Source organism: Protopterus annectens, chromosome 17.part0, assembly GCF_019279795.1.
Source record: "Protopterus annectens isolate FY-2018-M chromosome 17.part0, PAN1.0, whole genome shotgun sequence".
Classification (NCBI taxonomy): Eukaryota; Metazoa; Chordata; order Ceratodontiformes; family Protopteridae; genus Protopterus; species Protopterus annectens.
The window spans coordinates 111,689,126-111,705,302 of NC_056751.1; the positions used below are offsets into that span (position 1 = coordinate 111,689,126).

At 40.6% G+C, this 16,177-nt stretch overlaps 1 protein-coding gene across 1 annotated transcript in view; it reads right to left on the reverse strand.

Annotated features, from left to right (window-relative positions):
- Window positions 1–16,177, reverse strand: part of TMEM175 (transmembrane protein 175) — a 668,934-nt gene that overhangs the window by 583,534 nt on the left and 69,223 nt on the right. The window contains exon 2 of the mRNA XM_044059461.1: window positions 14,293–14,331. Within this exon, the coding sequence (XP_043915396.1) occupies window positions 14,293–14,331 (39 nt within the window). The remainder of the gene's footprint in view (window positions 1–14,292; window positions 14,332–16,177) is intronic.

Consider the following 16,177-nt stretch of genomic DNA (forward strand, 5'->3'; position numbering starts at 1 on the left):
TTAGATTTAGTGTAAGCCTTAATGGAAAAAGGAGAAGGCCTGAAGACACCTTGAGAGGTGGCAGGCCTGTCTGAACTCTGAGTTTCCCCGCCAAGAGTGACTTCGGTATCTGTAGTTGGGGTGAGGGCCGAAGAGCCTGCGACCTCGGGTACAGAAGATACCGCTAATGAAGTGTCATCGGTAGTCAGGGGCTGCGTAGGCACCTCGCTGAGAACCGGAGCACATGTAGTCGGCTTTAGCGTGGTGTCAGTAGAAGTCGCGGACCTCGTATGTCGGTCCTTATCTTTATGTCGTTTACTCAAAATTGGAGTCGGAGTATCCGACGACATGTTGTAATAAAACTTTTTGCCAAAATAGTGTTGGGCGAACTCTGCCCGACGCTTAATAGTGCGTCTGTTGAATGTAGCACAAAAACGACAGGCCGAGACGTCGTGGTCTGGGCCTAAGCAAGGTATACAGAGGGAATGGAAATCCTTATGCGGTATTTGCTTCCCACATGAAATGCAATTATTAACTTTGTCTGACATCGGTCTGAGGCAAGAAAAGTTTCCCCAACGGGGTACTTAGCTTTCAAGAAGTCTTCGGTTGAGAAATATTCGTAATCTCAGGAGCTGGCCGACTGGCACTTGCGAACTGCTTCTGCTTTGGGCACCGCGCGGCAAGAAAGACTGAAGAAAATGGTGTCGGCTGGTTCTTTTATACCCCTGTCGCACTGACGTCAGGGAAGAAGCGATGACAACCGACGCTGGACCTAGACTTTGGAATTCGGCTGACCGAGGACCCGCCTGACGGCAGGAGAACCCATCTGTTATGGCTGCAGCTGTATGCACGATGAACATTTCATCACTGGTTTGGCACCTATGACTCTAATTTACACAGGCAGTCTGTAAATGGTTCATTTCCCAGGCCCCTGCTTGTAAATATTTCATCTCCTAAGCTTCTGCTTAAAATTATCACGGGTACCAGAACTTGTCAGAGATTTGAGATGCTTGGCTAGGCTTAAAAAGGCCCTTGTGGTTGTTAGCCTAGTACATACCCATGAACCTATAGGTACGAGTTGATTGTTTGCCATGCAGAGTCTTGTAACAGACATCATGAGAATCATACAAGCCAGAAGACCCAGACTCCTGAGGAATTCACTTGGTGGGACTGTAGTCTAAGTAGAACAACTTGGGAATAGTTCTAGATACAGATCTATTTCTTCCTGTGGAAGAAAATCTCTTTAAACTGAATTCTAGAGGTACCCCAGGAAAATAATCATGTGAGAACTAGTCAAAAAAGACATCAGTACATTCTGCTGGAATCCATGTCTGTGTAGGAAATCCTTTACCCACGAGAGATTCCTCACACTTTGAAAAACACTCTGCAAAGAAAGGCCAGTCATATAAATAAGGAAATATGTAAAAACACTTCAGTTTCGAGCAGGCTACCACAGGAAGTAGACGCTTTATATATACACCTGTGCAGCAGCAGATGGACCAAAAGGTAATGCAGAGTAAGTGACAAAGTGATCCATTCTGAGGGAAATCTTTAGAAACTTCTGACATATGGATCCAGGAATGTGATGAAATGTATCTTTTGAAAATCTAAGCTTATTAAGAGAACATACTTAGTCTTTCGGCTTTTCCCGGTTAGGGGTCGCCACAGCAGACCACCTGTCCGCTCATGAGTGGCAGCAGAGTTTTAAAGTGTCGAGTTGCTAGCCCGACGCCCAACCTTCCATGGAAGGCACATACATGCATGCACACACTCATGCCTAGGGCCAATCTAGAGTGTCCAATCCACCTACAGCATGTGTTTGGGATGTGAGAGGAAACCAGAGCACCCAGAGGAAACCCACACATCCACAGGGAGGACATGCAGACTCTGCACAGAAGGCACCCCAGCCGAGAATAGAGCCGGAGAACCTCTTGCTGTGAGGCAGCAACACTAGCCACTGCACCACCGCGGCTGCCCTATTAAGAGATAGCATACTGAACTTGGTAAAAAAAAAAGCAACACTAAATGAAATCCTTCTCCTAAAAGAGAAAGGAGGAGAGTTACTGACATCCCCCAACCAAAACAGTATATGTTCCATGACAGGAGGGAAAAGAAGAGTCAGGTCTGGAGAGTGAGAGAGAGACTACCTCAAAAAGGATGAAGAGACTCCAGCTACCAAAAGTAAACTGGACAGCTTTAGGGATTGCCAGGGTGGGGAGTCCTTTAAATAGTCATACAGACTTATAAGACTGTCTTTAGTTCTGCAGAATTTATTTAGTTTTTGGAAACTCCCTGCCATAGCATTTTAAACATCTGCTTGCCAGCAGCTTGGTGGGACTGTTTATTTCTCTTTAAAAGAAGAGGGGCTGCTTAAATCCCTTGACAAAGTTTGAGAAAGAAGGGCTGAAAGAACACATGAAGCTCTCAAGCAAATGATCCAAAACTAACTTTCCATCCAAGGGAGAATTCAAAGCTTCACATATAACATCTTCTAGGTTTTTTGAAAATGCAAACAAGCAAACCTCTTCAAAATAGTTTCAGTGGCAAGAGCCCTGAAAGCGGCATCAGCAAAACCGTAAGTACGTTTCTGAGAGTGGGTAGCCACCTGAAGCACAGACAACCAATTGCATGACACAGATTACTTTTCAAAGATGAAACAAATGCCAAAAACATTTCACATGTTTTCAGAAGAGTCAACCAAAAACATAAATAAATGAACTAGACAATAAGAATTCTAAAAACAAGTGTTGCAGAAGAATACACGTTTTTATTTTTTTTAGTAAAACTATCAAAAGTGAAGTGTAGACCTGCTTCCCAAATTTGTCCATGGCCCGAGACTCCCTATTGGGCAGATGGACAGAGGAAATCTCCTCAGCAAGTTCCTTTTAGTGGCTGCCTCTATGACCATAGCATCTACAGCCAACCCCTTAGTCCAAAAGTGCTAATCTTCTGGAGTGGAAAGAAGATTACCCAGTCTTTTGGAAATGGGCTCAATGGTGTCTGGCATCTTCCATGCCCACTGAGAAATCAACTAAATGAGTTCATCAGCAGGTGGAGTCATCCAAGAGGTAGACGGGCAGGTGCCGAAAGCCTGCAAGTAAACAGATTCCTCAGAGAAAGGGTTTTGGGACTTCTAGTCACCACTCTGTTTTAAAATTTCCAAGATGTTTCCACATGAGACTTCAGGGGGTGACCGTGGGGACCCTTCCCCCTCATCGAAATCTTGAGTCTGCTGTGACGGATTCCTGGGGAGAATCCAAGTGCTTCCTCTTGTTCTTTTTTTCTGCAGGACCTCCTCAGGTGGATAATCTGTGGAAGCAACAGAAGATGACAGTATCTGTGCATGTGACACATGAGGCTTCAGCACCCACTGTCCCAGTGGAGAGGCAGGAGGAAGAACAGAACTAGAGAGAGGGAGACCTGTTCCAAGAGGGAAGGCACTGACTGAGTCTCTGCAAGAGAAAGGGCCCTCTGCATAGCCTCGAAAGCCGGCCCCCCTGAAGAGAGAAGGGAGCCCGGAACTGAGGACTGCCTCGGAACTGGGGTCACTTCCCCTTTGAAGAACCACCCCCCCCCCCCCGAGACCAAAGCCACAGACGAACTAACTCAAGCCAAAGCTTTGAGGAGCAGGGACAGTTCGGAAAAACCTGGAGTCGAGACCTGTCCCCTGGTACCAGCAGGTTAGCCACGGCTCTAGGAGGTCTCCTGCTCAGAATCAAATGAAGAGCTCGGGGTAACTACTGGCTCTGAAGAAACGAACAACTCCGGAGCTAGAGCAGTCGATACTGGGAGGTCTAGAACAGAGGACTCTAAGACCTCCGAGGAGGTTATAGGAGGAGTACTTAATGGTGTAAAGGAAGTTTTGGTACCAATGCCCAAAGGGGTTAGTACTGAATAGGGGCCTGAAAGCCCTCGAACTCATAACATTTTATTCACTAGCCTATCCACATCGAGTTTTAAAAGGCTTTTGATGGAACAGATGGATAACGTGGAAGCGGATTTAGGCCTTTGCAAGAATACCTCTGGGAACTCCCCAGCAAAGAGATTAATAGAGAGTAGGTAGTTCTAGGCAAAGTGGTCTTGTCAGGTGAAGCAGCAGTCACTTTTTGTATCGAGTTCTTCGACGTCGAAGGACTCGAAATTACCATCAGTGCCGGAATGCACATCAGCATTGCAGTGTCAACAGCAGAGGCCTTTTGTTCAGTGGGAACTTTCGGAGCAGAGGTCTTCAATTTTTTGGCTTTTGGAGCTGATGGGGAGGTCGGAACTGAGAGACTTCTTTTCTTAGATTTTTCTACAAATGACAAGGAAGGAGGAGATGAAACATCTGTCTTAGTTTTATCTCCAGTGGATAAGGCTTCACCAAAGGCTGAAGGGGAAGTCCTTTTAAAATAAGCTTACTCTGCCTCTCCACTAAAGCGCAGTGGCTGAAGGCATGACAAATACTGCAATCTTTCTGTAAATGGTAAAGACCAAGACAATAAACAACAATAAATGAAAGTCCGACGAGGGAATTTTATGGTCACACTTCTCGCAATTTTTGAAGCCAGATGGGCCTTTTAACTTTCTCAGCCACGTCAAGCAGGGAAAACAGAGAAATATACTAAGTAAATCTCACTCCACAAAAAAAGGGAAAGCAAGAGAAGAAGAGATACAATTTTTACTTATATTTTTATGTTTTAAGATAGAAGGAAAGAAGGAAAAAGGGGAAAAAGGAGACTATCAAAAATGATAGTCGAAGGTGTACAGTGACAAGAGAAAGACTACAGGGGGGGGGGGGACTACCAGCAATGAAAGGAATACACAAAGGTGTAAAAGTAAAAAGTATCAATGATGATACTCGGAGAAATACACTTAAGTGTAACCAGAAAGAAAAAAAGGGAAACTAGACAGAAAACTATAAGAAACAAGGACAAAAATTTACCTAAACCCACTAGCGCTAAAGAGTAGTAGCTAGACACGACCATTTTCGAAAAGTGGCAAATGAGATCTGAGGTAATTGAGAGAGAGAGAGGAATTCTGGGTAGAGGTGAAGCTTGAGAAGTTTTGGCTGACGCGAGATGTAGTAAAGGCCGAGTCAGTTATGAGATCAGAAATGAACCAATCTGTCAAGGATAAAATGAAGACTGACAACATCCGATCAAAATGTTTATCAGCAAAAGTCCAGAAAAACAATAGTGCTGGGTCTGATCTGAGAAGCTTATATAAAAACCTTAAAAGACAGACAGTTATACAGTCTACTTGTTTTCTAGGGGACAGAAAGCAAGATACAGTCTGTGACCGCAACATCTTGCAGAGAAGGAACAGGAGACCGTTCTGGAAATTCCAGCTGTAAGAAAACATAATACTTCCTGAGGAATTGTGAAACATCAAAGTTTTCTCACTGAAACATTTGTTTCATTCTGGAAATAGTTACAGAGAAAGTGGATCCTTCTAATGGACTGGCCAAAGCCACAATTACCTCAGAATCTGAGTCAGATACCCGTGGAGACAAAACACAGTCTGTCCTTCACAATCATTTAGAGGTCAATTTTTGAATTTCTTCAGAAAATGAAGAATCTAGTTTGCTTTTACCAGAAATGTCCTTTCAGGCAAGGTGAAATGCCTGCATTAAACTTTGAAATAAGCCAAATAAATTACTCCTGTACAGGGTAACAGAGAGTTGACAGAATGAAAATTGATAACATAAAATTATATGTTTTAAATTTAGAAATTCCTTAAAGAATGAAGCAAAAAGAAACAACCAGTACTGCCAACAAAAACTTCTTCAAGAATGAGCACAATTTTCTGGTTAGACAGAGTGGTATTCTCTGCCATTTCTCCCAAGACTGACAAGGGTGGCTCTCCTTTCCCACCAAGGGCTCTCCAACAGCCACAGAAGATATATCTAGCCCCAGGTCAGTGGTGGCATAGGTACTACAACAGTGGGACCCCAGGAAAAGAAGTTTTCTGAGGAATGAGCTTTGACCACAGCAGTCATCCACCTGTGGTTGAGGCACTTCAGCAGCTTGCTGTGGTAGCAGTCTGAATAACAGCTGACTTGTTTTATGCCTAGAAGGAGAGAGAGAGAAGAAACTGGTAGGTAGTTCCATGGATAACCTGAAAAAGGTGCCCAATTCCCAGGGAAGCATAGCAGCAACAGTCAGTAAAACAGGAACGTTATAGGAAAGTAACTTTTCACCTGTTAAAACACTTGCCCAGTCCCAAAAAGTACAAAAAAAAAAACTTACTTAAAAAAATGTAGTTTACAATAACTTACCAACTTCTTACCACAAAAGAAAAAAGTGATGTTACCATTTAAAACAAATTAGTCAGGTGACAGCTTTAAGAACCTGTAAAGGAAACACGAAAAAATTTTTTTTTTCTAAGACGTTTTTGTCCCCCTGCACCCCCCATTATTTAATTATAGCGACTCCGACATCTTACTACAGCGAAGAAAAGGGAAACATCCATTCCGCACTTTATGGAGATCTCCGCTTTACATGTTCATTGTTTTAAAACGTCGATGATATGGTCTCGGACATATGAATTTCGACATTTTTAAATGTTGAGCTTGTAAAGTGAATCCATTATATATATATATATATATATATATATATATATATATATATATATATATATATATATATATACATATATATATATATATACATATATATATATATATACATATATATATATATATATATACATATATATATATATATATATATATATACATACACATATATATATATATATATATATATATATATATATATATATATATATATATATATATATATATATATATACACACACATATATATATATACACATATATATATATATATATATATATATATATATATATATATATATATATATATATATATACATATATATATACACAGACACACACACACACACACACACACACACACACACACACACACACACACACACACACACACACACACCTGTAGCTAGAGTGGGGCAAAGGGGGAGGCTTGCCCAGGCACAAGCTGTTACAGGAGTACAATCAGCAATGTGGAACTAAAATACCAGCCTTGGTGATTTTTGGTATTCATAGGTTCACAGGTGTATAGTAGGCTAATGAGCACTAGGGTCCTTACAAGTCTAGCTGTGAAACCCAAACGTGACCCACAAATTTGATTTATGTAGGGGGGTGATTTTCTGACTGCCTCTGTCCCATCAGAAACATAGATGCCAGACCAGGGGTGAATATCCGATTACCCATCCACTGGTCCAAGGTGCACTTAATTAAGGAAAGGGAGGAACTCTGCTTCAAATGGATGGGAAGCATGTTCCAGAGAATGGGAATTCTCTGACAAACATATCTGTCTCTCCATCATTTATGTCATAGGGAAAATTTAGGTCTTTTAATAGAGTAATTTAGATGCTGTTTGTTCATCTGACAGCGGTACTGGCATACATTCATGAATGAAAAATAAATGCATCAAAAAATATATTAGTTAGCAGATCTGTTTCTTGTCACTTCATCCTCAGAAAAGCTATTTTTTTTAAATTGCTCCTCAACTTTGGCTTAAGGGGAAACATTACTGCACATATCACACACAGACACACACATATATATATATATATATATATATATATATATATATATATATATATATATATATATATATATATATATATATATATATATATATATATATATATATATATATATATATTTATAAAAATGTGTGTGTTTGCATATGCATATACATTAGTACAGCTGTGTAAGATCTTTCCATAACAGTAGATGTTCCATTTCTGCAGTATTCTTAAATCCTGGGATTTGAACATCTGGCTAACATACCAAAGCTTTTACATCTTGCTTGCAGCACATGTCAGATGTACCTCCTATGTGCAAGGCTTAAGTTACATATATGACATACAAGTGCATAATCCTCAGTACTGAAATGCCCCAGGACTACAGCAACCCCAGAGGAAAGTAGCAACATGTTCATGCAGGAACAGAAGAAGACTCTTCAGCCAGAAGGAAAACAACAAAGGTAACAGGAGCTATGGAGGGACAGAATATTGCAACAGTTAGAATTAGTCCAAAATGCTTGGTGCTGACAAGATCCAACCAGGAGGAAAACAGTCAGGACATTCAAATAAGGAAAAAAACCTCCAGAAGGATGCTGCTGTCGTATAAACATCACCATTTCTAATGGCTGATAGGTGTTGTAACAGTCTCACCTTAAACATGTTATTGGTCTTGCCCAAAAAACATGGGCAACATACACAAAACCATGTACACAACTCTGTTCTTAGCGTCCTGCCTTAGCAAGGCTTTCAATTCTATTGTTCCTGTGTGCAAACAGTGTCAGTGTATCCCTATTATCCCTAGGGGGGAAACAAGCTACAAGCACAACAAGGGGTGCACTGCCTGCCTGTTTAAAGTAAATCAGGACAGGCATAGTACACAAGATGTCCTTTAAATTTTTGTTTTTTATTTTTAAAGTGTACTAGCTGAGCCATTACCAAATGGTGATGTTCAATGCCTCCTATTTAGAGCATGTCAGTTTATTTCCCACATTTTTCACATTTTTCAGCTTTGGAATGTATAACTGAATGTCATTGAATGAAAGATAATATACAAACTGAACTACTTAACAGTTAGAATTAGGAAGTGTATGTAAGATCTTACACAACCGCACAATGCCCTTCTTTATCACTGCTGCAGTAATCTTTACTCCTGGGAGAGTACAAAAACTATGGTAAAAGTATGGGAAGAGAAAGTCACAGAAGAGTCCTCCAAAAAACAATGAAGGATTGCCCTGGCAAAACCTCCCTTGGCCTTAGAAATGTCATCCAACTTATAATGTTTGGCAAAAGTGTAAACAGAAGACAGAGTAGCAGCTTCCAAGATGGATCTAGTATCCACACCCTTGATAAAAGCACCAGAACAGGCCACTGCCCTGGTAGAACGAGCATGAAAAGCTGTTTGTCATGAAAAAAAATAGCAAAAAGAAATGGCCTTAGAAATCCAAGAGGAGATGGATACTGCCAAACTCAATTTCTTGGCATGAAAGGAAGCAAAAAGCTGTTGAGATTTCCTGATATGTTTTATCTTGTCCAAGTAATATCTGAGCTGTCTATGTAAATTCAAGGTATGAAGAACCCTCTCTCACGAATATTCTCTGGAGAAGGGAAAAAGAAGGAAGATAAATGGACTGATTCAAGAACAAATCATTAACCATCTTGGGCATAAAATAATTGGTATTAAAAGACACCCTGTTCCTGTACAAAAAAAAAGTTGGAACCAGCATGGGTGTCTGAAGTTCACAGACCTTCTTGGCAGAAAACCCACCATCAAGTGTTTCAAATACAGTGTTGTAGGGAAGAGGAAACTGCAGGTTGAAAAGGGACTGGCTCAATTTCTCAATAACAAAATTAAGGTCCCAAGAAAAAGGAATAGGCTTTCTCAGATGTCAAATAAGAATGACATCTTTTAAAATTTGTTTGACTTCAAAAATAAAAGCCAAAGATGGATTCAGAGAAAGACAAGTGAAAATGGCTGACAAATGAACTTTAACATATGAATATGCCAAACCAGAACTGAGCAATTCACACAAATAAGAAAGGACCACAGGAATTTACACAGAAAAGGGGCCCAGGTTACACTTGAGACAGCAAACAAAAAATATCTCCATATAATCACACACAATTTTCTAGAAGCACATCCTCAGAAAATTGGTGTTTAAAAGGAATCAAAACCCTATCACTCAAAGTGTCAATTGAATGGTGGACAACTGAGGGTAAATGAGACAACCTTTGTCTTGTATGAGAAAATCAATCCTGTGAGGTAACCTGTGATGACTGTCCCTAGCCAAGTGAAAAAGAAGGGGGAACCAGTGCCATCTGGTCCTAAAGGGAGTCATCAGCAAGACTATGGGTGTATCCCACATGATCCTGAGCAGGACCTTTAGTAGTAGAGAAAGAGGGTGACTGGCATATAGAAACATCCCCTTCCAAGAAAAAGGCCCAGCATCCACTTTCTAACCCAGAGGACTTGGCACTCTGGAACAGAACTGGGAAGTTGTCTGTTCAAAGGAGAGGCAAAAAGATGCAGCTAAGAAGTACCCTACCGATGCAGAATGTCCAGAAATACATCCCTGTGAAGCATCCATTCATAAGGATTTGTCCTGGACCTGCTCAAAGCGTCTGCCACCAGTTTGTGTTCTAAAGAAATGTAAATTTCCTGTGGAACCAAGTGATGGGAGACTATAAAATCTCAACCCTGAAGAGCCAGCCTGCAAAAAAGGCAAAGCTGTGTACTCACTTGTTGATGTGCCACGATTGCGGTATTGTCTGCAAAACTCTTTAGAGGACCTGGAACCCAAAGGGAGTGAAAAGCATGGAGAGTTTAAAGTAGAGCCCTCATCTTCTTGATGTTGATATGGTCTGCAGATGTTGATGGGACCAAAGACCCTGGACATTAAGGTTGCTGGAGTAGGTCCCCTCAACAGTGATTGGAAGAATTTACACACAGCTCCTGAGTAGGAAGAGGAATTTGGAAAGGCAGACCTGCATTCATGCAAATCTGGCAAATCCATTAGTGGCGCTTGAGACAAGCCAAGACAGGAACCAAATACTCAAGAGGGAGGCAGTGCTGGAGCCAAACAGTCTTACAATACCAGTGAAATTTCCTGATGTGGAGTTTAGTAAATGGAACCATGGGAATGGTGAATGCCATATACCCCAGAGTTCAAACAAATTCCCTTGCAGGAAGCACTGGGAGAGATAGAACAGAGTGGAAATAAGCAGTCAAAGAGAGGGCCATGGGAAACGGGAGGAAAAGAGGAAAGGCAACACTGAAATGGTCTGAATCCTGCAACCCAGGAACACCTGGTTCTGACAGGAAGTCAACACTTACTTTTCGAGACTGGGCCTGAACCCCACGCTGCGCAGAAGCATAGTGACATGCAGATCATGAAACAGGGCTGCTGAGAGAAGGCTTGAATAAAAAGGTTGTCCAAATAAGGGAATATCTGAATTACCTGAAGTCTGCAGAAGGCTACCACAGCAGCAGACATTTTGTAAAGACCCTTGGAGCTATAGAAACACCAAAATATAAAGCAGAGAACTGATAATGAGAAACAAAAAAAAACATAAAAATTTGTTGAACAGAGGGTTACCAGGTAAGCATCCTTCAAATCCAGGAATGTCAGATAAGCTTGAAGAGGCAGAAGGAAAAGTGCCTGAAGAAACAACATCCTGAAAGAAGGAACCTTGAGAAAGTGGTTGAAAAAAGGCAGATCTAGAATGGACCTCCAGGACCCATCCATCCAGGGAACCAGAAACATCGTGAATAAAAATCTGTTCTATGTTGAGGCAATGGGACAGGATGAATGTTCCCTGTACCATCAGATCCTGCAGAACCAAAGAAAAATGATGGAGCTGACAAGAAGGAGGCTGAGGAGGGGATTTCCAATCCATAAAATAACCATTTTAAACAATGGAAAGTATCCAAGCCTTTGTGGTTATTTGTTGCCAAACAGAAAAGGGAAGAGTCAACCTGATGGACAGAGGAATCTGGCCATGGAATAGGAGTGGCTGAATGTCAAACAGAAGCAGATTTGTCAGGGAAGGAAGCCCCTAGAAGCTTGTTTAAACTCCCTACAAACAAAAGATGGCTTAGAAAGAATACATTCACTGAAACTTACAAAACAGGATAGACAAAGACTTGTTACAAGTCCTGCATAAATTTTACCCTCATCCTCAAGGGTCTTAAATAATTCCACCACAGCATTGCCAAAGAGATTTTGGTTGTCCAAGGGAGAATCCAATAATTTGGTCTTGATGTGTTCACACAGGGCCTAGAGGCATAACCAAGAATAACTTATCATAACTGATCTAGATGCAGCTGCCCTAGATGAGGCATCAACGGCATCACAGCTACATTTAATAGAATGACGAGTCACCTGAGAAGCCGAGCTCAAAAGGGAAATGGCAAACATCTTACCCTCCAAGTCAGACAAATCAGCCAGAATGCCTCCGATTTGGGTGAGAACAGCCTGGACATACTTGGTCATATGGATCTGGTAATTAACAGTCCTAAAGGCTAAGGTAGCAGAGGTATATACTATTTTACCATACCTGTATATAAAACAGCTGCCCTTATCAGAAGGTAAAAGCTTAGAAGACAGCAGATTGCATGGTTTATCAGTGGCTAGAGAAATAGCAGGATCACAGCATAGGTTTTTATATATAAAAAGGGGTGATCTTCAGAAACTTTACAGAACCGGTTTGGCTTCTTAGTGGCAGGAGGTTGAGTGTCGGGGACCTGACAACCTACAATGAATGTATCCAAAATACAACCAGTACTGGAGGGGCTGCAGAAGGCTGAGGAGAATCTATCTGCAAGAGCTCATAGTATCTTTTTCGAACATCAGAAACCTGGGATCAGTCCCACTTAAAAAAAAAAGTGTCCCATCATATGAACCAACGTATCTCCAAAAGATAATTCCTCCTTAGGAAAGTCACCAGAAAGAGAATCTTCCTCCCCAGACCCCAGGGCAAAGGAAGAATGGATCTGAAAGGAGTAAATCAGTGACGCCTCACTACAGTCTAATTCCTCATCAGAGGAATTAGAGACCCTAGGGTATTTAGAAGGAGTGGAAGCAGGAAAGGTTAATCCTTGGGGGGTGCTTAAGAGCCATAAGAGCACTGAAAAGCCCCAGAGTAAATTCCGGACATATTTTGCACGGATCCTTAGCCACAGTGGCCACATGCTTTCTTTTCTGCTTTTTTTTTTTTTTTAAAGGAACATCAGCTTTAACAAATTTAGGTGGTTCAGACTCTTGCCTAGATTTGGTGAGGGTACCATGCAACTCTTCCATAACAAGTATTTGGGGAATCCCACTAGGCCCCTCTGAAATAATCAGCTGTAGTTTTCTCTCAACATCTGCACTAAATGTAGGCACAGCATCAGAAGACATAAGGGGATGCATCTCCATGCTGACTTCCAACTGGGTTGTGGCAGAGGGAGCTGACAGTGGCATCAAAGATTCTTTGGGTTCTTCATCCAACCTGATGGAGACATCTGGTGGAGGCTGGGCAGCAGCAGTAACAGGTTGCATTTTCTTGGCTTTCTTTTTATGTGGTGGCTGAACATCAGGGCAGGTGGATTTAGCCATGCTACCCTGAGCCAAAAGCTTCAATTGCCGGTTGTCCAAGTAAATGCAAAGAGACAACAGATGACTGTGGAGTGTCACTGGGAAAAACACCTAACAAATCTCGCAATGCACATGATCAAGGGTGGCACCCAAACAAAAAAAAGGCACTGTTCGTGACTATCTTTATGGGGAATATGCCTCCCACACTCACATTTTCCCTTTCTGAATGACATGGAAACTTAACGTAATAGGTAGTAAAAAAGAAAGGAAGAGAGACTCTAACGGGGCACTTATCTATAGAAGGCTCGCTAGTGGAACCAAGTCAGTGAACGACCTGAAGAATGAATTCAAAATGCAACATTCAGACTGGCAGCAACGAAGTTCTGTGGATTAGGTGCACGTACATTATATGCACCTTACACATAGGACATTCATCTGATGGTGCCTGAAAGATGAAAAGGCTGTGGTATGCTGTGTCTAGATATATATATATATATATATATATATATATATATATATATATATATATATATATATATATCTACAGATAAAAACATTATATATATATATATATATATATATATATATATATATATATACACACACACACACACACACACACACACACACACACAAACACACCTACATACATATACACTACACACATAGACACACATACATATACAAACATGCATACATACACACACAAAAATATATATATGCACACACACATTACTACTATTACCATTATTATTATTATGCAAATCTTTATTTGAAGGTCATAAAGTTCACAGTTTCTACTAAACATCTATGTTTCTATGTAAAGCCTCATTACTAGTACTACCTACATCGTGACAGTACGGCAGTAAATGCCAGATCAACTAAAAGTTTTGCTTAAATAAATCCAAGCTCAACAGCCAGAGGTCCATGTCACTTCATGCAGCAATGGAAAACAGCCAGAGCTGGTAATTTGGTATTACACACATGTATCTTTACACAGCAAAGTGACACTGTGAGTTTGCATGTTAAAAAGGACAACATAAAACAGTAAACAACATTAAAAAGGTGGGAGAAGTAATCACTCAGTCTTCTAAATGAAACTGTGGCAATTCCATGTAGAAATAAATAATGGCTACAATGTTGGCTACACGAAAAAGGGAAAGGAATATTAATATTTTACCTGGTCTGGACGTATCTCTGTATGTGCTATAGGCAAAATCTAAAAACACAAAAGAAAAACAGTTTCAGTTTATACGGCAGAAAATTACAGATACACTTCCAAATGAAAACCACTAATACAGAAATGTGCATTTTTTTTCTGAATACAACTGTAGCAGGCAGAGCCAGATTATGGTCCAATGGGACCCTAGGCAGGGTAATGGATCACACCCCCACCCCCGCCAGGCCATACCAATATCCCAGTACTTGGTCGAGACTCTATGGTTACCATAAAACACTGTTCAAACCAGTCAGTGTGGATATTATTTTCTTCTTTATTTTTGCAATGATTACAGAGATTTGGATTTAATTTAAAACTTTTGTATCAAACGTTTACAGCAAAAACAGACAGTCGTTTCTTGAACAAAACTCACTCACACTGAAAACAGACTTAGCATGAGCAACAGTATGCCTGTCTTCCCTTGAAGATCACATTTATTGAAAATGCATCTGGCAACCCATTTAACTACTAGAAACATGCGGAGATTCACAGTCAAACAGTGTATAATGAAGCATAATTAGCAATTATGTGAAGAGTAAAGGAATTCAAAAAACAAATGCATAATGCATTTTCTAACAGCCAATGATGGGACCGGCTGGTGGACATAAGTGTATATAGGAGAACCATCTGCTGAAATGACTTTTGCTGAGGAACACAAAGCATGTACTACACTAAACAGTACATTAACAGCTGATAGCTTTACTCATCTTCTGGACTAAGTGCTGCAAAAACTGCTGTAGCTCAAACAAAGCATTTCACACCTGTCTGCCTGCAAAAAAAAAGCTAAATTAAAAACTTGTTAAAATATTAAATTTCTAGACTTCATGTTGTCCAGTTTACAGCCAACTAATAAACTGTCAAGAGTCGACAAAACAAGAAAACCAAGGATTGTACCCAAAGAGGATCCTGTTTACTACAATTCCTTACTTTAGGAAGTAACTACTCTGGTATGAAGGAACCAAAACAGACACAGACAGACGTCATCACCAATTACAATCCCTTGTATGAATGCATATACATCAGATGTCTGCTTGCTGAACTGGAGATAGTTGTCCTACAAAAATGTCTCAACAGAAAAAAGATACTAAATGCTAAGACTCATTCAAAAATATCACAACAGAGGATTTATACAACTGCAGCACATGATCAAGCTCTAGCTCAAAGTGTACTAACAGCCACAGTGACAGAAATGTGGTTATCAACAGGATATATGGTACCCCTGGATGAAGGCAGGGAAGCAAGAAGGGAAAAAATACACTCTGGGAATAAACGTGAGAGCAAAAGACAATCTAAAAGCAGTATGCTGTCAGGCCCCATGAAGTATAAAATAATATGAGACAAAGTACAAGGCTAGCAACAGAATATCTCAGAAACTAAGGGGATATACGTAAGCTAAAAGAAATGGCCAAAAGGTATAGCCAATAAGTCCTCCATCAGTTTGCATTAATGAAATCAAACTGATGCATGAAAGGTAGAAGGCTAGTGATAGAAATCCTCAATAATAAAGAGAAATCTTGAAATTACACAGAGAATTAACAAAAATGCATTAGGCTAAAAGCAGTTCAGCAACAAGACAAAGAAGTCAAAGCTTGAATGCAAGATAACCAAAGGACAGATTGCCACTGCACTCTTTAAAGCACAAAATGCAGCTTCGATGGGGCCGGATGATATACCAGGCTGCCTCAAACAGTTTGAATCAGGACCCATCAGGCCGTTTAGGATCCTTATTTAAGCACAGCCTCCAGACTGGCTTTGTCCCAATAGAGTGGAGGGCAGCAACAGTGATCCATCTGCATAAGGAGGACCATCACCTGACAAGAGAAATTACAGACCCATAAGTATTATA